Genomic DNA, 23,487 nt, shown 5'->3' on the forward strand with positions numbered 1-23,487 from the left:
GTAGTTGTTTGTAGTATAAGAGTGAAAACTCTGATGCCATTTGAGCTGTAGCTATTAAATAATTTACTGTTTTTTTTAAACCGATAGCATATTTATTTTTCAATTGCAAACAAAAATTCTTAAACTACAATCAACTACGAACGAAAACTCTTACACTACAAACAACTACAAACAATTTTATATAGAAATGTGATGCCATTTGTGCTGTAGTTATAAAATAATTCCCAACTGTTTTTTTTTAAATTGATAACGTTCTTATTTTTAAACTTTAAACAAAAATTCTTGAACTACAAACAACTACAAACGATTTCAGATTGAAATCTGATGCCATTTGAGCTGTAGCTACTAAATAATTTCTTACTGTTTTTTAAAAACCGATAACATATTTATTTTTTAACTACAAACAAAATAATGTTTACTACAATCATCTACAGACAAAATCCTACAAGAAACACACTTTTAAATTTGATTTCGTAAAAGTCGGGTGTCAACTTCACGGAGGTGAACCACAGGCCGATTCTTCTCTCCTCACTGTTCTCGATCAATATAAAACATGACAACACTCGCAATAAGCGTTCTGTCAAAGTTTCCGTATTGTTCTGTCGACCGACATTTTTTTCCTCCGATGAAGCAGATTCAGTATCAGAGAAAAAGCTAAACGTTATGTACAATGTGTGTGCTCGAAATAATCTGGGTCAGCTGGGAGGCGCTTCGAATGTTCACTTTGATGTTTTTTTTTATTAGATCTGAGACTATAAAATATTTTGTTTCTTAATGTTATAACGATACCATTTGTTAAATTTCGAGATAGCGTTTTCGTTAAAATTGAAAGATGTTTAATTATTTAATATAAAACATCGAAAAGTTCAAGAAATTAAACTTGGTATGTTATTTCATTTTTCACTTTGCACGTGCATACGTGTATGTCGATTTAATGAATTTTAATTCGAGGATTACTTGGGCATGCGATTAATTCTTAATAAATGATACATTTTTGCGGATAAGTATATTTAAAAATTGCACTTTACAAGTGCTCATTATCAACTAGTTCATCGAGATTCTCTTAGAGTTGAAAACTCTCGATGACACGTTAGGTTGTTACGTCATCGTACGTATCAAAATGCAGTGTCGTTGAGCCATGTCACCTTCACGCTTGGCGAAGTTGAGAGAGAATAGAATTTGGGTGAGATTAGAAGGCAGCTACATCCGCAGGAAAGATTAATCACGTCGTTCGTGTCGGAGGAGTTTGGAGAGCGTGAAATCCCTTAGGTCAGTAGTGGCCAACCTTTCTCTAATACGACCACCAGACACATTTCAAACGTCGCGTTCGCGTGTTCCATCTAATGTCTTCTATAAGATTATTACATTATTCGAGATTGCGAATCTATTCATTTTCATTCGTAATTAGGTGATTAAACGCCATTAAAAGGGCATTTCATTGCCATTAGAGGCACGTGTCACCGCACAGTGTAGGATTTTAAGATATGTCTGACCAATATTCCGATTTGTGTTTATATCACAATTTATATTTTAAAAATATAATTGTAACATACATATATAATATAATTATAATATAATTATTGTAAATTTTTGATTATATCATTTTACACAATATTTGTTTAAAAATTTAATTATTGATCAATTTATAAAATTAAATAACAATATATTTACTATTAAGTTATTCATTATATAACATACATGTATAAATATACATATAAATAACCAACAAAAACGTGAAATAATCAATTGTAGAATTATCATCAAAAATATTGCCGTCATAATTTATGAAAAAAAAATGAGCATCAAGTAACATAATAAGATTTTGATTAAATATATTATCTATTTTCATATAAATTTACACGTTTGTGCAGTTCTTCTAACTTGCAAATTAAACTTTAAAAAATCTTTAGGTACAAGTTTAAGAGATTTTTTCAAAGTATCCGAACAGTAAATATTAAAAGCAACATTGTGATATAATAGAAAAATAATCCATTATAAGCTCAATATATGTATAAGGCAATTACAGTGATTATTATTATTGTTATTATTATATGAGACACTATATTTAATAATTGTTCAATTTGCATAGCTAAACTCAATCAATGTATATTAAAAATTTTTCTCTTTGAGAATCCTAATGCTGTGTTCTGGTTGGTCATTTGTACACTTCAGAATTTAGACGCATATCCTGTTTAATTAATTCAGCTCAGCGTCAAGTCGAACTCCTATATGCGAGTTTGTTAGCGATTTCGACGGAAACGCTTAGCTCTTGCAAATCCCCGCCGTAATCGCAAGATTGATTGAAACGTTCTTGTCGCTTAATTGTAAGAAATGTCCGTTACAAAAATAGACGTAGCAACAGGATTCGTAATTATTTTCTGCAATCTTCATCGTCGATTATTCGATACACGTACGAGTCGCGTGGGAGCAAACAAACTTGAAATGACGGCAATACGCAACAGCTAGTCTTGATAGGTATTATTACCTATAGGTGGAAAATCTGTTCCGGGCTGTCGTATGCTTCAGGCAATCGCAGTCATCTATTTCGTTAAGCCCCTTTGACTCCCTGAAATGAATTTTACGAGATTATACGTTGCATCAAACCGCGCCTGATACGGCACATTATTGCGAACTACGTGCAAGTTTGTTCCGCCTTGATGTGGATAGTTACTTTCTTCTCTCCATTATCTCTGACCCAGGCATAGAATCATTTTACCTGGCCTGCAACGAATTCTAAATGAGGAACGATTTATTTTTGAAGGCAACGTTTACCACATTTGCGAAAGGGAAATTTGATGGCGTGTGAAGTGAATTTGTCGAGTAATTATGGAACATAAGAACGTTCCCTCTTTCGGATAGAATTAAATTTTCTCACATTGTGTTACGTGAAATTACACAATTTTGCTGTTTTATTACAAGGACTCGTCTTTGATTTTCATCGGATTATTCACGTCGACAAAAACATTAAGATCTAAGGAAATAAAAATCAACTGGAGTCTTCTTATCAGCTCGATCCGTAATTTTCTAACCATATGTCTCGTTCGTCAGATATGCGTAGCGTTTCTTGCGGATCACGCGATTCCTCGTTCCGCTTATCGTGGGATCTCTTATAAATAGAAGTCCGAGCGACCAAGAAGCGCGGAAGCGATAGCTCGCTGATCCTGCCCGCGCGAGTTTTACACTCGAATAATCCCGTGCATCTTATCGCATCATTACGAAGCCGGGGATGTAGCCTCGGGCAGTATATCGCTGGACTGATTCCTCCACTCCCGCCACGACAATGAATCCCGCGCGCTCCGTTCTTCTTCCTTTCCTTGGGCTTTCTTAATGGGCATCGGCGTCACATCATGCACAAGTTCAACGATCCAGCACCGTTACTTTTCTCGAGAGCGAGAAGACGGCTCTGCGCCGGCTGTGGCTTGGCGAGAATTTTTGGCTATTTTCGACTTCAAAGTCCCTCCTCTCGCGACCTCGCCCGGTCGCCTCCGGCACTCCGGCTCGTCTGGCTAGCTTCAAATGCTTTATTTTCGCGAGCGAGTCTTGCGAGTCGCGAGAGCTGAAACCGGTATACCACCAATCTTTGTCGCTTCAATTTTCGATGCTACGGAGATATGAAGAAAACTCTGATCGCGATTATCGCTCAACGCCCATCGTCCGATTGCAAATTCGCTTCGTCTGAAAATCATTTTAAAATGTTAAAAATCAATGACACTGTCGATTATAGAGGAAGAGAAGAAATCTGTTAGCGCTAAATACGCGGTGACGGATCTGTGGCAATCACTGCCTTTTTATTGCCATGGACCGGCATAAAGACCTTCTTGTGCTCACGTGGAAGTTAGAAGAAATATTGAATCAACGCCGCACTAATTTCAATCTACGGGCTCTCTATGTCACCGATCGTACTAACCAGAACTTGGGAATGGCCGATTGATTGGACAGGGAACAAAGACGACTCTATCATCTCGACAGTGAAAGCACGGCGCTGAAAAGCTTCCCGACGGTAAACGGAAATTGCGGATCAATCGTTCCAGAATTTTTATCTTTGTCTTTCCCATTCCCGTTCCAAGCAACATTTTTATTACTCGTCTCTCTCTCTCTCTCTCTCTCTCTCTCTCTCTCTCTTTCTCTCTCTCCTAGGACGAGGAAAGTTTGTCATTAACCTTCAGCGTAGCCACTGCCATTTGTCACGGTGACATCTGCCAAGGAAGAAGGTAGAAGGAAATTTTAAGAGGAAAAGCAAGATATAGAGAGAGATAGAGAATTATAGAAAGAGGCGATGCGAATTTAATGATAGATAATGGATGAATAGAGGAAAACTTGAAGAATTTGTTAAGAAGACAAATAGAGACAGAAAGACGAAAAGTTTTTCTTTGTTTTATTTATAAGCGACAAGTAGAATAAAACGTAATAAAAAAAAATATAATAAAATTATTAAAAATTATAATAGCTCGAATCTAATAATATTGAAGCAGACGCGTGAAAAATGTCTTGTTACATTTGTTAATATTGAATTCTCGTGAAAAGGTTTAATTTGATTTTGATTTTCTCAGTTGTCGCTCAACGTGATTAAAGGGATTGCGGAACGCTTCGTACACGAGAATTTCGAGAGAGTTCGTTCCCGCTTGTAGAAAACCTCATTTAACCGGACGTGATGTCGCGACGAGTTCGGTTCCTCGGCGTCACTTTCGCGCGACGTCTGAATTTGTCTCGTTCCGCCGTTGACCGTGATAAAGCGCGATGTCTATTTAATAAATTGCGTTCTTGGTACGCTATGCAGCGGACATAACCCGTGGAGAGCGCGATATAACATTCACGATCGGACCCGGGACCGGAACGTGATACACGCGAACGCTTCATTAATGCCGATCGAAAGTAAAGGAAATCAGTTAATTATAGTGATGCACTGATTGCCGAACGCTTCGCTGCCGCCTTTCACACTTAGACGAATGACGAATCACAATCTGTTTTTTTCCAAATTGCACAGCTTGCCCGTTTTTTCATTCGCGCAGTGACTGGGAAATGGGTTTTGTATAAACGAAAAGTTTACCTTCACGCTTTCATAACAGGAGTAACAATGAAAGTGAAGCTCAATAAAATAGTCGATCGTGTTTGACAATTATCCTAGCAATTACTTCTTTTCGAGAATGTCATTTTAAATCGCATAAGCGAGAGATGTTTAGGATACTAAATATATGAACCGGAAAGATAAATATAGAATCGAGATAGTTATATAATTTCAGATAAAATATTCATTTTATTAGTAAAAGTTTGCTATTTTGCATTGAGTTTTAACCTGTAATCTAAGAATCAATTCTATCGAAATATTTTTTTTCTAGAATAAAGGAAGATCTTACAATATTGATAAACGTATATAATAGAGAAAACTTACAACGATACATACAATTTATATTAATACGTTATTACAGTTGTTACAAAAGTTGCTCGTTTTCGATTGCATCTTAAAATATTAATGAGGTTTGTTTTATAAATTACAAAAATGAAAAAGTTATAAATTTATTTAAATTGTAATAAAGGAGAAGGGAGTGTTATTGCTATTACTTCTGAGCACTTTGATACTTTTTCAAAGTACATTTTAGCACTTAATTATACTTCTTCATTGTTCTTAATCTTGAGTATTATTACACGAATGTAATATACCCTCAAGTGTTTTTTTGTTATTTAACTTTTTATTCGATTGCATACATTTCGAATTATGCAAAGTTAAACAATAATTTTGTTAATATGAATTTTTAAGTCATATTAACAAAGTCATATTAAAATTTTCATCCTGAAATATTTCTTTGATATACTGATTGTTACATTAGAGGTATTTTATGCTTGTTGTTTAATGTTAAACATGAACAAAATATCTAATTTTTCTCAACGCAGAAAAATTCTAAACGATGGAAAATTAAAAATATACAATTTGTAATAAAATACTGTGTTCAAACTAAACCCATTTTTTTTTTAGTTATTTTTGGGCTAGCCATATTACCATCATTTTTCCTTTTCCATCGATTATATAGTGTTCATTTTTGTAAATCACATCCTACATAATAAATATTTTATTGCTTTGTGTAAAGTCTGTTAAACAATACTTTAACGAATATAATCATTCAAGTTTTAATCTAAAATATTGATTATTATCAAAGTTATTCAATAAAATGAAAATGAGTGCTACATTACTCCCTTCTACTCTATATGTATTTTTAGAATTGTTGTAACATTATTTATTAAGTTTATCTTTATTAAATTTTTTTCAAAAAAACACTAAAATTATTAAAACTATTTGCTGATTAAAATCATCCTTTTTAAACTCTCTCTGCAACTAATTGATGAATTAATCGACGTTAATATTTTAAAATGCCTAAGAGACTTTGTACTCTCCTATTGCCAACAGCTACATAAAACTCAATATTCTCAATATTTCGAAAGGGAATGATGCATCTCTCTCTCGAGTATCCCACGAGGGAGTCAAATGCACAGCAGTTCGCTGCACAGAGGAACGGTCGGAAGAGTTGCCGAGCTCGGATCGTGATACTCCGTGATCCGCAGCGCAGTGATCTTATCCGATCGTGGACGCCTCGGAATAGAAGGTGAAGTATAGGAAAAGGCGACGGCGACGGTGGCGATTCCGTTTCGCAGACACGCCGTAAACCGGGAAAGCTGTAAGCCGTCGACCGGCGCGGCGGCGGAATTGGCAGAGAACATCGCATCGGGGAAGAACATCAATAGTCGGCCTCGCGGCCGTCAATCGGTCGTCGCACGTAATACACTCGCGCGCGCGAGTTGCCGCCGCGTCGCGCCGCGCCGCGACGCGCCGGTCCTCGGCCGTTTCCGGCCGAGCTCGGCCGGTCCCGAGCGCCAACATTGTCCCGCGTTGTCAGTCCGCGACGAGCTATCGCGACGGGCGTTCGTCGCGCGCACACGGAAATTCGTACGTGCTTTGCGGGAAAATGTGACGGTTTTCGAACGGTCGGGAGTCTGGGAAATCTGCGAAGTGCACCGCGTGCTGCCGCTTCCCCCTTTCGAACGGGGAGGAAACGGGAGATGTTCGCCTCTCTCTCTCTCTCTTTTTCGAGTGAGTGATCTCCGCGAGTTCGACCGTGTTCTGTACTTGGATTGTGCGCGACGTGCACTTTGCCGGCACGGAGACGGCTTCTTTTGTGTGTATATATACATATATCGGCACGATTGACTGCGAGTCCGTAGAAAGGTGGAGAGGTAAGCACACGAGGGATTCGAAGAGAAAAATTGCCAGGAACGGAGGAGAGCGTTGCTTTGTGAGATCATTTATCGGCCGATTCTGACGATTCCAAGATCGACCGCGTTCATTCTTTATCGCGTTTATAGGTTATACTCCAAACGGCTCGAAGTAAGCAAGGCCTTCGTAGGCGTTTTGAGAATGCTGCCATTTTTAATTTACATGTGCATCGTGTTTCGTGTAAATATGACGCCACGAATGTAAATTTATATCACGGAAGCGTAACGTAAATCTGTCCGATATGAGCTTAAATATAAATCTGCGGCGTTAAAACGTCCCATAAAATGTAACATAGGAAACGTGCCTCCGATACGGAAGAGCAGCAACGGCGCCGTTCGTGTCGAAAATTCGTCGAGTGTTATCACGCGAAATTGGAATGTATTTTATTTCGGGGATTTTCAATCAATCCGCGCGAGATTAGTACAATCCGCAGGCCGATATTCGGCACGTGTAGCGCGAAAGATTTTAAACTTAATATTTGCAGTATCAGAGAGGAAACGATACTCGGATCATTTGTTACAATCGTCGTATATATCTCGCGTGTCCCATTTTTTTAATATCATCGAAATTTTGAGAAAAATTTTAATGAGCAGTTGAGAATCGGTGCAAAAATTTTTTTTCCTCTTTGTAAAAAATTTAATTTAAACAATTTAATCTTCAATGTTTCATATCACAGACGAAGATTGAACGATTTAATTTTTTAATAAAAGGGACAAAATTTATATTAAAGTTCGAATTCCCGGGAGTTCTTATATTTTAAATTTATAAGTTGTATTAATATCATCGGAAATTATTCACAATTAGAAAATAAATTTTAAAAGTATATACCTATAAAACACAAGTACAGGAATATTATCAAAGATGTTAAGGCGACTAATGGTTAAGGGTGTCACATCGGCATTTTTCAATTATTATAATTGTAGTCTTTGGTATCAATGTTACAAGTACCGATTATTAAATTAAATTTATAACGTTATAAAAGTTGGAAGCTTGTAATACTACTATAGCGGCATTACGAGTCCGGTATTTATCGGCGAGGTATTACGAGTGACAGGCCTCTGCTCCGAAAGGAGAGAATCCTTCACGATGATCTTGCCGAGCATTTCGACGCGAGATTTGATTCGCGAGTTGCAAAACGTGACGGCATGCCTCCGTGCGTGCGCAGGGACTCGAGAGTCGACGAGGGCTCTCGACCAGCCGAAGTTTCTTTCAGGCACATTCATCTCGATCGCGCGACAGCGCAAGCGGAAACGGTGGAAGGCAGGGGACGGCGCGGCGAAAAAGTCGACGGGGATATTCGGAGACCGTCGTCGAGGGGTTCGCCTCGCGTTCGCATACTCGCGTTTCGGAACACGGCTTTAACGCCGATATAGTGAACGGACCGCGGAAAAGCGACACGAATTCTTTACGCTTTTACGTTGAATCGTTAAGTCCCGCGAGGTGCGGTATCGAGTTTCGCCGAACGAATCGGGGTCGCCGACAACTGGTTCCTAAGTCGCGATCGAGGCTTCTAGGACTCGAACGCGAGAAGACTAGGACGGGATTACTCCGATCGTGACCTTCGATTTAATCATCGATTGGATAACTAATTGGTACCGGTTTCAATGTGGGCTGAATTCGAGCAATCCAATTTCACTATCGTAACCGCACCGCGACCGGAATTCTAAAATTCTAGTAACAGTCGGAGATGGAAAAAGCGAATATTTTGGAATTTGGAGTAAGAGACCGAGTAGTTTTGTTTTGTAATAAAAAAACTGTATTTTTTGCCACAATACTAAAAAGAGATATTGAATTTATTTTTCTCTATATTGTTAAACATTTGATATATGTTTGATACATTATTTTAATATTTTTTAATACTTTGGAGTCTTTAATGATTGAATGAGCACCAAAAAAAGAAATGTGTTTGTTCAAATAATATGAGCTTTGAATTCATTTCCAGCTTTCCAGTGACGATGATCTGGATATCCATCCTAGGTTATTCAGTCATTGCACTACATTTCGATTGTTTGCACTTATCTTTATACAGAACTTTTGAATGAATGCAAAAATTGAATTCTAGAACAAAAATATAGTATTGCATATTGAAAATCATATGTATCCGAGTGAAAAACTTTTTAAAGCCAAAAAATTCTTTTTATTGAATTTTTTACTCAAAATAGTTTTTTTTAAGCCATTTTTATCTCTAAATTGTCTCGTATGAAAGTTTCAGAATAAGTCTTTTATTTGTAAGATCTGCCTTGTAGATACATTCCATTTAAAACTGATTTTAAAAAGCGGTGGATTTGGTATTTTTTTAATTTCGATAAACATTAATTTGTATGAAAACGTACGTTATTTTCTTTTTACGCGTATACATGAACATGTGTTGTCTCATACAAATAACAGTATATTAGCCATAAGTGTGAAGCATGAAGTGTCATCTCGACTCTCGTTGACTTATTATATTCATTCAATTCTCGTGTGGATGTAACATCCGTTAGAAATCCGATGATGTTGGGTGAATGACGATTGGTAAAGAAGCCCGTAAAGTCGTATTGTGCATATAAGGCGGTTAATCGAGAAATGGTTTGCCGTCTGGTCGTTAGCTAACTGATTTTTCCGTCTTTCTTTATAGTACGCATGGAGATAATTTAGAATGTGGCAACAAGCTGCGCTATCTTGGGATTAGCTACCCGGACTCTGTTAGCAGTGAACACTACTGCAACTCCGTCTATACGTTTCCGGTACCAGTAATGAATTCTAAACTCTTGGGCCATGTTGCAACAGCAGTTCGAGTTAACTAATCCCAACTTAGCGATTCGCAGCATCTCGTGTGATTGTAGTCTCATTCATGTGGAGCCAGCAGCGGAGATTTAATTAATTAAAATTGTTAATTGCTAGTTTAAAAAACGTTTAATTTCTGACATTTCTTACTTGCTTTATTTCTTTATATTAGGTGCTTCAGTTAGTTTTAAGGGCTCGCTGTACACTATATTCTACTAAAAATATTTTCAAAATTGATATTTCAAAGCTTGGATATGTTTACAAATAATTTGATACACGTTTAATGTTTAATAATATTTTAACATAAATTTTGAAATAAAAAAAAGAATAAATTTAATAGTATCTACATTGAGATCAATAACTTCTAATTGTGATAGTTTGTTAATTTTATTGTGTGTAATTACACGATCTATTTTAGGTTTTGCAAAATAAAACACGTTAAAATTTCGCTAATAAATCACATCATAATCACCACAATCGTATATTTCGCTAATGCACGAAGGGCACTTTCGCTTCATTAATAATCCTTAACGATGAGCGCTTCAAATGATGGGTATCTTCTCTTCATCAGCAACAAGCGATTACACGCAAACTTCGGCGCATTTTTGCTCAAGTGAGGCTAAGTGGGAATAAAAATTACATGTATTTGCGCAACAAATTGCTTTTGGGAGATTTTACGTAATTAAGTATGGATAGCTGATCGACTGTAGACTAAAGTAAACGCCAGACCACATTGCCGGACCATCGCCGCTTTGGCTTATATACGTGCTACGTTTGTTTGCCGATCTTTCCGATATTTAAAATTCTAGCCGCGTCGCGGCGAGCGTCTCGTGAAAGTCCGACGCGACGCTATTATCCCCGAGGAAGAAAATTGTGAACGCTTGAAACTTCTGCCGCACGAACGGCAGAATTTTTGCGAGCCTTCGCCGACTACACGCTGTTTCGTTAATTGCATTGCTTTGCACCGGCGGCATTTCGTGATATTATACTACTAAATCGCTCTTCGTTATTCCGTGGTCGATTCATTTAAAGGATTCGCAATTTCTAATCTTTCACTTCGAAAACACTTCATTTCTCGTCGCACGGTATTTCACACAGTAATATTTATGTATGGAAAAAAAAGAAAGTTTTGATAAAAGCAATTTTACAGTGGACACAACGTATTACATATAAGGCTTTCAAACGCATAATATAGATTAGCTTTCGAGCCATTGCGAATGTTAATTTTAGGTTGCAGATAAAAAACAGAAATTAGAAATTCAAATTATTTTGCGTCATTTATTTAAACGACGTGATAAAACTTGAATGGGAATTATACGGCTGTTGGGTTACGATACGCCTTTCAAGATTTCGACGACAAATGAATGAGTAAATTTTTTATCTGTCCTTGCAAATTCACTGGGTTTTATCATCGTCTAGCAGGACTTTTACTGTTAGATAGACGTCGACTTAACTTGCGTTTCACTCCTTCATCAAGGCTGCAACACGCGATATCGTGTGCCGGTTTTCATAGAGTAAAAGCTGTTATTAAGCTTCGGAATTTTTGGATTAGGTGTTTGTGGTTGTAATTTTAATAGTTAATTTGTATAAATTAGCATATTTTCTTTCGAAATATGGTACAATATAAATGCAACAATCATAGTAATTTTTATATAATTATAGGATCATGTAGTACAAGGTAATTTGTTTTTTTTTTTTTAATTATATTATTCACAACGTTTAATATTTTGCAAATGTAAAAAATTGTCGATTTTTAATTTTTTTTTCAATAATAATTTAATAATAAAATTTTTTATACAGGACTTTTAATATTCAGAGAGAGAAGTCATTAATTTAATTTTTTTGTATTTATGCAGTCGTTCCGTATATATAAAATAAAATTCTGTTGCCGATCGTTTCCCCAATATTCGTTACGTTGTTTTTCAATATACATTACGGGAACGATAAAATCCGAAAAGAAAAAGTAATTCCATTATTACGTTCGGGATATCCGGCTAGATCGTCATTGCGAAGAAACGAAACAGTGATTTTACAGCCGTGAAAAAAAGTTCAATTGCCCGCCATGGGCTCTCAAGGTAAGATGGATCGTAATAAGCCCTTGAACCCCCGGGCACGAGTCGGACTTTAAGATCGATGTCGCAAGAAACTTGTAGGTCGTTGCCCTGGCGATTGTTGAGGTTTTATTCGGTAAAACTCTATTGCTCTTAGGAACAACTCTTTGCGATGCAATTTTATGAATAATTGTATACAAAATATACATAAAACACGCTCGAAAGTAGGAGTATCTTTCCGAGGGCAGTTACTAAAAAATTTAAGGCTCGGCATTACGTATTTTTCCTTGGAAAATTATGAAAACTTCTCTTACATCTCGGCTTATTTTTACATCATTACATGAGCACAAAACACAAAACACTTGAAGCTAATCTACAATGTGCTCTTTGCTTTCTGTTTCTCTCTTTCTGCCCCTTTTATCGACATTGACGAGATAAAAGTTAACGAACTCTGAAAGAGGCAAGAAACGCGTGACAAGAAGCAATTATCAGACGACGATTGTCGATAAAATAGAACAAAAAGACAACAAGGCAATAGGCGAAAAGAAACAAAAAGTAAAGAGCATGTTAGCTTTAAAAATACAATTCAACGTATCGATGTTTTCGTTATTCTTTTCAATTTTTCAAGACAATATTCATCGTTAGTTATATTTATGCATTACGTATTTCTTTTTCTCCCTATGGCCGTACATTTTTTTCTCGTTTAAAGTGCTACGTAAAATTGTACACATTATCATACGTGTCATACATAAAATCACCGTAATGTATATCTAGCCTGTATTCGCTTTACACGTGAGCGTGTCGCCTGTCACATTTCTTAAAATATCTTCCACGAAATTCACATTTAAGTGCTTCGCATACATCACGAAATTCACGAGTTTCGCCGAACGGGGAGAGAGGGTCGGCTCCGTTTCTTACCGTTCGCTTGATCGAACGCGAGAATCAACGAGCGGAATGGTCCGCGCGCCGGAGTAGAACGCCGGGGATCTCTGCAAACTTCTGCTTTGACTCTATAATATTACCGCTGCGCTTCCGTTTGATCCGTAGAGAGTCGGAGTTACCGAGTTCCCGGTAAAGTCCCGTGGTCGTCTGAATAGGAACCGCATCGCCCTGTCGTCGTTCACATCGTGCAACTTGGAACATACTAAGTTTGCGCCGTGCCGCGTAGCGCAAACCACCGATTCTACTCTTCTTCCGATCGTCACGGGGCCGAAATTACTCGGTCGTTACTCGTTGTCGCTTTTAATCAATCTAACATTCTCGTTTCGGCAAAACATCGACGAGTTTCGACGAGCGCGTCCTTCAACTTCTCATGACAAAATTACAGAGGTTTGAACAGAGGTTCCTGATTACACTCTTTGCAATTATTCGCGTTCGTCACCAAAGATCGAAAATCGATTGCTGTGTTCGACGTACGGGAAAGCTATAAATCGTTTATTTATTAATTTGAATTATTAATTCGATTTTATAAAAATTAGATGTTGCAATAATTATGTTGCAGCATTTAACCGTTCTTCATAGAAAGCAGCATTGGTTTTTCATAATGTCGTATTAGAGATGAAAGTGACTGAAAAAAACTAATTAAAACTAATTAAACTATTTTAATTTTGAGGGATCTGTAAGCTTCTCTCTCAGTTATTAAAATATCGTGTTTTATCACACATAAAAATTCTTTTCATTTAATAATCGCACACGATATCGATTCATGCTCGTTTCATTGGCCGTTTTTTTGCATTTCAACTTATTGTTGGAGTATTAATGCGAGACAGTCAAAAAATTACTTTATTTTAAAAAAAATTAAAACTAAGTTAAGTACTCAATAAAAATAGTTTTTTGTTTTGGCCTTGGAAAGTCTTTTTTTACTCAGATATATCTATTTTTCGAAGTTCAACGCCGTAATATTATTCTAGTATTCAGCTTTTGCATTCATTAAAAATATTTCTGTATAAAGACAAAAGTAAATAATCAAAATGTATTACAATGACTAAATGATTAAATGGTCGTTGGTCATTGTCAGTAGGAAGCAGGAAATGAATTTAAAACTCATGTTGTCTAAATTAATACATTTACATTGTGTTTGTTCCGAAAATATTTTATTATCTTCACAGAATCTTTAATGAAGAAAAGCCTCATTAAGACTGTAATTTATTTTAGATCGAGTTAAAGTCAACTTTACACCTGTTTACGTATCTATACGCGGTAAAGAATTTATCCTTGATTTATTTTAAGAGTCGTATAATCTAATCTTATGAATCTCGTCATACGAGTTTGTCAATTTCTTATTTCGAGGAATCATGCCCAAGTAACAAATTGCACGGCATCCTGCCTGACAAATCTACCTCGTATTCTTGATTTAAGAAAGCACTCTGTTGAATTCGCCAGAAGGCGGCTTTCCTCTCAGCTGATTCGATCTCGCCTGTTCGTTTCTTCTCTCTCCTTCTTGCGCGCCACGACTTCTGTCTCCTCCTCGTTCGCCGTGTACAACATAACATCAACGCTGTTACTCGTATTCTCCTCGAGGCACAGACCGCATAACCGACTTACATTCAGACGTGTAACGCGTTTTGTAGAGAGCATTCTTGCGAATTTAAATTAGCATTATTTACGCGGCGGCGGCATGCACGAGTAAATCCAAAGTCTTTGCGAACTATATTATTACGCGTTTAAGATACTTTGCTTTCCCCACCCGTATATGTTCAATTAACCACGTTATCCTTAAGAAACTTTTCACGCAGCACAGATTTCTATGTACACCACCACGCGTGTGATGTTGAATCGAAACCTTGGCAATTCGGATAATCAAAAGAAATACGTGGTAACGGAGAATTAACAAAGTGAAATGATAATGTAATTGTATTATTCCACGTGATTACACAAATAAGTATAATTTTGAATGCTGATGCAGCATTCATCGATGCTCTCATCCCACGCCACAATTGCGTGCGAGTCGCTTCAATTACTTCTAAATGATTTTAATTCCGAATGATTAGTGATTCTCTCCTGTAGACTGAGACTGTAGATTTTTGAAGATTACCGTGCAGAGAGATCCGAAGATCATCGCACACAGAGCTCCAACAATCAAGGTCTTCTTCCATCAGCTCTCAAGGATTTAATTTCATCCGCTATCCGCCATTCGTCGGCCGTACCGCGGCGGGCATCATTAGCGGGCACGGTAACGCCACGGTCGCGCGTACGTAATTAATAACGCGTGTCTCGACGCGCGTCCGTTCGCTCAATTATCCGTAAAGTTTGAGGCAATTATGCCGGCCTCGCTCTATCCGCCACAGTGCGCAGCTCGGCGGCGTGGTGGCAAAAATGGCGGGAATGCTTGAGATCCCTTCGGCCCGTGGTGGCGTTACGCACTGCCTCCCGCGGTCGGCGCGGTCGGCGCGGTCGTTATCGGTACCGCTGCACCTGGTATCCTTGTTCTCGCCGCGCGCGGATTCCCAGGAGCCGTCCCGCCGTCCGATGTTTACGAGGGGATCGTGGCTGTCGTAAGTAGCCACTTCGCTTGTGCCTCCAGCCGCCTTCTTCCTCCTCCTTCTCCTCCTCTTCCTCTCTCTCTCTCTCTTCGGCTTTCGCCGTGAGTAGGCAACTATAAGGTTCTCATGGTAGCCGGAACCACGCGCGCGGTCCAGATGCTCTCCGCTCGATGGCTCGAGATCGCTCTCGTCTGCGCCTGCGGACCGCCTCGTGGCCGCCTTCTCTTCTTCTTCTTTTCTGACCTCTGCGAAATGTCAAGGTTCGCCCGGCTCTCGCGGTTCAACAAAGTCCGGAGGACACATCGATGGCAACGAACGTATCCTAGCGGCATCCTTTCTCTGTCGCGACTTTACGACTCGGCCTTTTTACGACGTGGGTCGCGCCCAGTCGATTCGGCCGCAATGCAGAGGCTCGTCGATGCACCTGCGACCGACGATAGTGTAACGTATCTCGTGTAAGATATATCAGATACCGACATGTTGCTTTTTTTTAAATTAAGAAAGTACTAAGAAGGACGAGTTACGAACAAAGGAAATTGCACTGGAAAAATCGTATGATTAAGAAATATCGAGAAAATCAGCAAAATATGAAAAATTCCTAAATTTCTATGGTAAATGTAAAAAATTATTAAATTTTAATTATTTTTTTCTTTAAATTTGTGGATACACAGTCAAAAATAAAATGTCCCAGAAAGTCCACTCTAAACTTTAAGTTAAAATAACTTATTTTAAGTCATTAAGTTAAAATATGAGTTATTTTAACTTAAAATTTAGAATAGACTTTCTGGGACATACACATATGTTAAATTAGCATTTTATTTTTTACTGTGTAAAATACATATATAAACTAGAGGTAAATCATCACTCGGTGCTGATTACCTTTTCAATAGATCTCGCCATTTCCTAAGCAACATTCTTCGATAATAAGATAATTTGAAGCATGTAGCACATCTGAAATTATAGGGAGCTATATTTGATCCCGGATCGTTTATTCGCACATTATATAACGGATCAAGAAGATACGATAATGATCTTCGTCTGACGTTTTGAAGAGATGTTAATGCGAGTTACGAGCGATGATCTTCGACTCCGCACGTGTAGAGGGGAACGTTTTGACAGGCTTCCATTGTTAACGTCGCAATAGTCAGTTGCCGAGAAGGTAAACTACTAGAAGATCGTTAGGTCAGAATATGTTAATCGGAGGCGCGAGAGAAAATCTCTTTTAAGCGCTATCCTCTGCGACGGTTTCCGTGGCGCGGTACATTTCAGCCGCAACAATTTACGGGAAAATCACCCGTAATTGAAGCCTTGGAAGCCGAAGACAATTCTGCCATCGCGCTGCACATTAACGTCTTCGCGTGAGCAACGTGTTTCTTGATGCGATAGCATTATCCGTTTTTCGCTGTCCATTTTCAATGAATATAATGACGCGAGAGAAAATTACAACGCGGTGTATTTTATTTCCCCACGATTAATTACATTAAATTTTGCGCGGGGATCTTTCCATTGGTCATAATTTCTCCCCTCCCCCCTTTTTAGACATTTTCGTGAAAAATCTCGTGCGATCCGACAATTTTTCTCTCCGTTGTCCCTTCTCTTTTTCGGTCTCGTGCGCGTTTACAGGACAAGAGGGAGGAAAGGGCAGAGGGCAACGAATTCTACGTCGTAGTCACGAAACGCGATTACACGTTTGCCCGCCAACTTCGAACTCTGGATGCGAACGACCTCTCGGCCGGTCGCTTTCCTTTTCCTCTTCTTTTCCCCTTCTTTCTCACTCGCTCGCCTGCACCCTTTCGTCTTTCTCTCCTGCCTCCGCTATCTTTGCTCCTCGTGCGTGCACGCGCGCGCTCGCCCGATATACTCTCTCGCGCGCGAAACCAGTTCACGCGCCGTGATCTTCGGCGCGATCGTCAGTGAACGGATCATGATATTGATCTCTGCCACACGCATGCACACACGCAATAAATTTGGGCGCGATCGCCGCACGCACGTCTGGGGAAACGCGCCGGTTCTTACAAATTACGGCCGATCGATAATCGACCGCGATCCGAGAATGCTTGGGGCTGATTGCGCCGATTGCGAGCGATCGAATTCGCCCCGAAAATAGACAATAGGCACTTTCTTCTCCTTTGCCCGTTGCCTCGTAGCTATACTGGTACTATACTTACGATTCGTATAACTGCCATCGGATTATTAATCGAGTAAAAGATTTGATTATATGGTATTAATATGCTATCAAATTTGTTACAAGTATTTTTTATTTTTAGATTGAATATTTTTTACTGATTTCTTTATCATTTAACAATTTCTGCCAAATTAATTCTTTACTAATGACTCTTTTAATTGATTTAGAGATGGACTATTATTATGTGTACCATATTATACTCTGAAAGAAAAAATAAAACAAAAATTTTATTTAACACAAAATTATTTACTTGTAATATCTTATTTACTTGCAGTCAAGTTGGACATTTCTTAATTGAAATATTTATGTAAATAAAATAAAGAAATAATTTTTAATAAAATAATTTTTTTTACAATTTAAAAAATATTTACCGTTATACTGTTTTTATATTCTAGATAATCAGATTTTTTTAATTTAAGAAACAATTTAATTAAATTTAATAATATTAGCTTATTTCTAAATTTATCATTTAAATATAAAAAATGCTAAGTACAAAATTATATACTTAAGATAATATGTCTATTTACTTAAAAATAAATATTTTTATTTAAACTGAATAAACAAATGCTTGCATCAAAATATATGGTTTTAATAAAATGTATTCTTTTTCATTAAAAAATTTTTTTCTTTTATTGCATAATTTTATGAATGTTTTAAGAACAAATATATATATTTTGACCAAAAATTAACATTTTTTAAAAATGAATTAAACAGAGAATTTGTGAATATCACAAATGTAGTATTTTAAATAGTTCAAAATTTTTTGATCTATAATTATTTTCTAAATGGAAATGATGTTTTTTGAAGAACGTTTTAAATAGCACTATAAAAAGAGAGATTAAAATAATAATACGTTTCATCCTTGTTGAAATTCTCTATGACGTAATAATTTAATGATCTCGCGAAACATCCTGGTTGCCACGAGCAATTCATGAAAACGGGTCAATGGCATGTGGGAATGATTCGCACACTGGATCGGGCGACCTTCGCACGTATGACTAACGATTGCGTATTAGATATTTGTCGGATATAAATACGTCGGTATTTGGCCGGTTGCTATACAAATTCTTTATGTCAGCGTCGTTAACATTTTCCCTCCCCTCCCTTTTTTTTCCACGAAACTGGTTTTTTCGCTTTTATTATCTGCGAATCCCTCGGGAAGTTGCGTTGCGTAAATACGTGTAAATAATTTATCGGCGCTGGAGAGATAGCGAAACGCCAGTGTTATAATTTATATCTGGCTCGCGCGCGAGAACCACAAGATAATTAATGTCTCATTCCTGCTTAACCCTTTCGCTTTCAGTTTATTCCCACTGTTTCGCACTAAAACGTTTACGCGTCCAATTCAACATTGTTGAATTTCACGCGCATAACAAAAATTATATTTATGTACCGAACATTGAATCTGAAAAAAAAACGATAATAAAAAAATCAACGAAATTAAAAATAAACACGTTTATACGAAGTGAGAAATACATCGAAAAATAAAAGATTTCAATGTATAAACAGCGACGTTCCGATCTTTTGTTACTACAAAAGTGTTTCGTGATCAACGGATGACAGCGAGAAAGTGAGTGCCTTCATCATGCTCTTGAACTTGAAAGATTCGTAATGACAGGTTGGCACGGGCTGGCCGCTTGCCCGAGAAAGCGAGCGTCGTCGAGAGAACGCGCAACGGTCCCGCTTTCGTTCTCGCGCGTGTCGCCTCACGCACATTTGACACGGTAGACTCCTTACGAACAACTTTGTCATTCTCAATGAATTTACACAAGTAGACCAGATCAAAGATTATAGGCTCAACGTTGTCGCGCCTGTCTGTCGTTTTTAATTAATTGGTGCACGCCACTACATCTTAATTTTGTGTCACGTGATCCACGATTGTTTTTTTATTTATGCTTCTCGATTATTTCTATCATATAAATCAATTTTCCAGTGTAATTTTAAATTTATTTTTAAGATTAACGTTCGACACTTAACGCGAAGAAACAATGATTTTTTACATTTGATTGTTACGAATTCAAAACAATTCTTTAGCGAAAAATTAACATTATCACGTATCAATTTTTTAGCATTATACGTATTTTATTTTCCTGACATCGAGAGGATCGAGAGGATTATTAATATTTCCTGTAAATTTAAGTGAGCAACTTGTTATCCGCAGCAAAACTTTTCTATTTGGCGTGCGACTTTGTTCGCGGTATCTCACAACTCTTCTTCAACGTGTCGTACAAGAGATGGACAGGCAACATGCAATTAATTACAAGCTCGCTTAATTAAATAACGACCCCCTGAGGCGGCTCAGCAAACATTATCTTGCAGCGCTTGAAATTGTACTATTTTTTATTTCAGAATAAGAGAAAACTTGATTTTACAAAACTTTTTTGACAGTTATATTTTCTGAGGAATTATGTATTTTATATAAAAAGATTTCAATTTCTCAAAAATGTGCTTGCTAATTAATGCGTTTGCAAGTAACAAAAGAAGAAGTTTATTAAAATTATTTAAGAGTATTTCGAAGATTTTTAAAACACTTTTTTTAAGAGCATTTCCGAATGAGAGCTCGGCTTTTAATAATAATATTAAACTTTGAAAAATATGAAAGAAATTGGTGTTATAAAAGTTAATTATCGTATTAATTTCGTACTTATTCATACGTAACGATAATCGTCGCATTAAACGCGTCACGTCAGCAGCAATTAAAAACCGCAGATCAAAATCGATCACTTTCTGGTTCCTGTTCCGTCTTTCAGTCCGCAAGTAATTAGAAGCCGAACCTAATTAGGATGGTAGAACGCGTGACTTGTGGAAAAAAATCGACAGCGCGCGTCGGTCGGAGTTATTATGACGGTTATTAGTCCGGCGTGAGGGAGAGGGGGAGGGGGGTTAATTTATGAAAGCCATTAGAAACGAACGCCTGATTAAAACTCACACCGATACTTGTGTTCCGCCCGGAAAGAATCGTCGTCGTACGTATTGCGCAAACGTATAAAGTATCCTTTCGAGCGTCGAAAGAAGTCCAGTTAATTCTGAATGGTGGAACGCAGACTGGCGTAATGAAAGGATGAACGCGGTGCGAGAGGAACTAATTTAATCAACGGTGGATGTGTTTCTCTTTTCGTGTTCTCTTATGTCCGGAGAAACTTTTTATAGCCACTTACCTTCGTCGCGTCCGAATCGTAATAATAGAGATTTTTCAATAAATTCAAGGTTGAATTTTTTAAATAAAATCTTTTTTTTTTCGCGTTATTTTTATATTTGCAAAAATCAAATTAAATTTCCCCAAAATTCCATTATACTTTCACAAAGAGAAAAAAAACCTGGAGAGAGATTTAACTCTTGGACGAAGAATCTATTATTAAGATTCTATGCGGAGAACGTAGGACACTCTGTATACATATATCTCACATTGCACGACGGATGAAGAAACATCCATTTCCAACACGTGAAAGATCCAACCGATTCTCCCCAGACGAACGAACGCGAGTTACCGTGAAATGAAGAGGTGAGACTCGCGGGGCGCGGAGGTGTGCGAGGACGCGAGTTTTACGAGACGGAGGGGTGGAAGAATCCGTGGAAGAATTGATGCTGCACGAGAGAGATATATCTCCGTGAGAAAAGTTCGGCGCTCCACCGAGCGCATGCATCGCGAGTCTTATTAAGCGGGCAGCGCGAGCGGAGAGGAGGACTTTGCGGTTTTCGCGCGAGAGGAGTATTCAACCGAAAATGGCATTGACGCCCCGATGCCGCGGTGGCGGCGGCGAGAACCTTTCTGAGGAGTTGACGGCCGAGGATGGGGGCACGAACGGGAGCAATTTCGAGCCCCTCAGCGACTCCTGCGGCGAGAGCGATATGGAGGGCCTCGACCTCTCCCTTTTCGAGCCGCAGGTCGACGCTGCTTCCTGGTGCGACAGCCGCATCCACGCTGGAACTCTTCACATTTTGGTCCATTACTGCGGTAAGCTGTGCCTACACGATATATATACACAGATACTTATTTCTCCCCTTCGCTTTCCATTAGAAATCTGCCAGCAGACAGATCTAGAGCGATTACGATTCTCGATGCGTAAAATGGTTTCTGACCATTTCCCTTTGGGGCTCTGAACCGACTGCGACTGCTTGCTCGCCGTAATTTATATTTTACACTATAAATTTATAGTGTTTTATAAAATAAGAGCACTACATTTTACTCTTAAAAAAATATATATTCTCTCTTTCTCTTTTGTGATTCAAGATTATTTTTTCACGCAACAAGATCGAGTGATCCTTGAATTTTATTTGCGAATATAAAATTTTTTTTCACGAATTTCACTCTTCTTCGAATCGGGATCGGTGGCGGGATTCAGAAATCGAGCGTTAAAAACGAAAATAAAAAAAAGAAAAACGAACGCAGAAACGTCGCGCATTATTACATTCGTTCTGGCTGACGTAACAAATGCGCGCGATCTTTTAGGATTTACGTCGGTGCTCGGCAGCGTCTTGCCGCGAACTTGTGTCCGTGCAGGACATGAAGGCAGGACGGCCGTCATTTAAACGCGTACTTAACATGTGTCCGTCTCCTCTTTCTATCTCTTTTTTTTTCCTCTTTCTCTTCCTTGTCCGGATACGGTATTAAAGCGATATCCCGGCGTCACCTTGAGTAGCTTGAGACAGGATCCGCCGTTGGCTGCCTGGCCAACGCGTGGCGTGTGCGAGGAGAGAGCGATGCACTTGCGCCATTATTCCGTGGCCATAGGCCAATTGCCAATTGCTAGCCCCTTCGGATAATTGCTATTAACATACAATACGGCTTGCTCAGCGCACGCGTCGAAAGGGATATCCTCGCTCGTGATTTACTGTTGTGAATTCATCCTCGCGGCCAAGATTAAAAGCGAATCTACACCATTAACTTTCCATGAGCATTTCGACACGGAAAAGAAATTTGAAGAACGAGAATGGCTCAACCGGTCAAAAGCAGATCCTAGTGCTTAATAATAATTTTCTAGACGAATTAATAAATTAATAAGGTGAAGAATAAATTTTATAAACAGCTTCCTCAAAAAGACAATCATTCATTTTGCTTAAAAGAATTTTATTTCTTGCGTTGAGCTCGCGATTTGTAATTAAATTATTTTCGTATATCGATAGCAAGCAGTTTCATTAGTATTCAAAATGTAATTAAATTTTTATTTTTATTTTTTTGTTAAATTACGAAAATCCGTGAAACGAAGTGAAACGATTTCGACACTTTCGACGTTCAATTAAGAACTCGTTCATTTGGACGCATTCATTTCACAGCGCGTGGAGAATGAACCGTATAAATTCGCCTTAACCATGCAATTGCACGCGTGGGTGCAGACCGCGAAATGAAACGGTCGTCGTGCTTTTCTGCGGATTCGCTCGGTAGGCGACTTCACCTTGACGCTGGATATGCATCTTGACGCCACGTCCAGAAGATAATTGGGTAATTTAATCAAGGCAGATCGCAGGGAATCGGATAACGTATGCGCTGTACGGGATTATTAAGTCAATAATATTAACTCGTTCACGCGAGAAGACAGTCGAGTTTCGTCGTCCTCTTGTATTTCTCGGCACAATCGCGAGACACATTTTACATGGCTGTCAGTGATTTTCAAACGTTTGCGAAAGGTACTGTATCAGATATACGAATAATTTAGAGTTACCGTTCATATTATATTTCTTTCACGGTTTTTATCAAAGAGATTATTTATCGCCACTAATTTTTTTTTTATTAATATCTTA

The 23,487-nt window shown here is 38.2% G+C and overlaps 1 protein-coding gene across 8 annotated transcripts in view; it reads left to right on the forward strand.

Annotated features, from left to right (window-relative positions):
• LOC105201550 (ras GTPase-activating protein raskol) overlaps window positions 1-23,487 on the forward strand; it is a 312,586-nt gene that overhangs the window by 97,769 nt on the left and 191,330 nt on the right. For 5 of the 8 annotated variants that reach the window (XM_026134478.2, XM_039457059.1, XM_039457094.1 and 2 more), the window contains exons 1-2: window positions 6,887-7,224; window positions 21,218-21,703. The exons of 2 other annotated variants lie outside the window; for them this stretch is intronic. In XM_026134478.2, the coding sequence (XP_025990263.1) occupies window positions 21,472-21,703 (232 nt within the window). In that variant the 5' untranslated portion in view covers window positions 6,887-7,224; window positions 21,218-21,471. Of the gene's footprint in view, window positions 1-6,886; window positions 7,225-21,217; window positions 21,704-23,487 lie in introns of those variants that run through there. One more of the 8 variants, XM_039457208.1, reaches the window with a different exon arrangement.

Source organism: Solenopsis invicta, chromosome 1 (genome assembly GCF_016802725.1).
Source record: "Solenopsis invicta isolate M01_SB chromosome 1, UNIL_Sinv_3.0, whole genome shotgun sequence".
In the NCBI taxonomy this organism is placed as follows: Eukaryota; Metazoa; Arthropoda; class Insecta; order Hymenoptera; family Formicidae; genus Solenopsis; species Solenopsis invicta.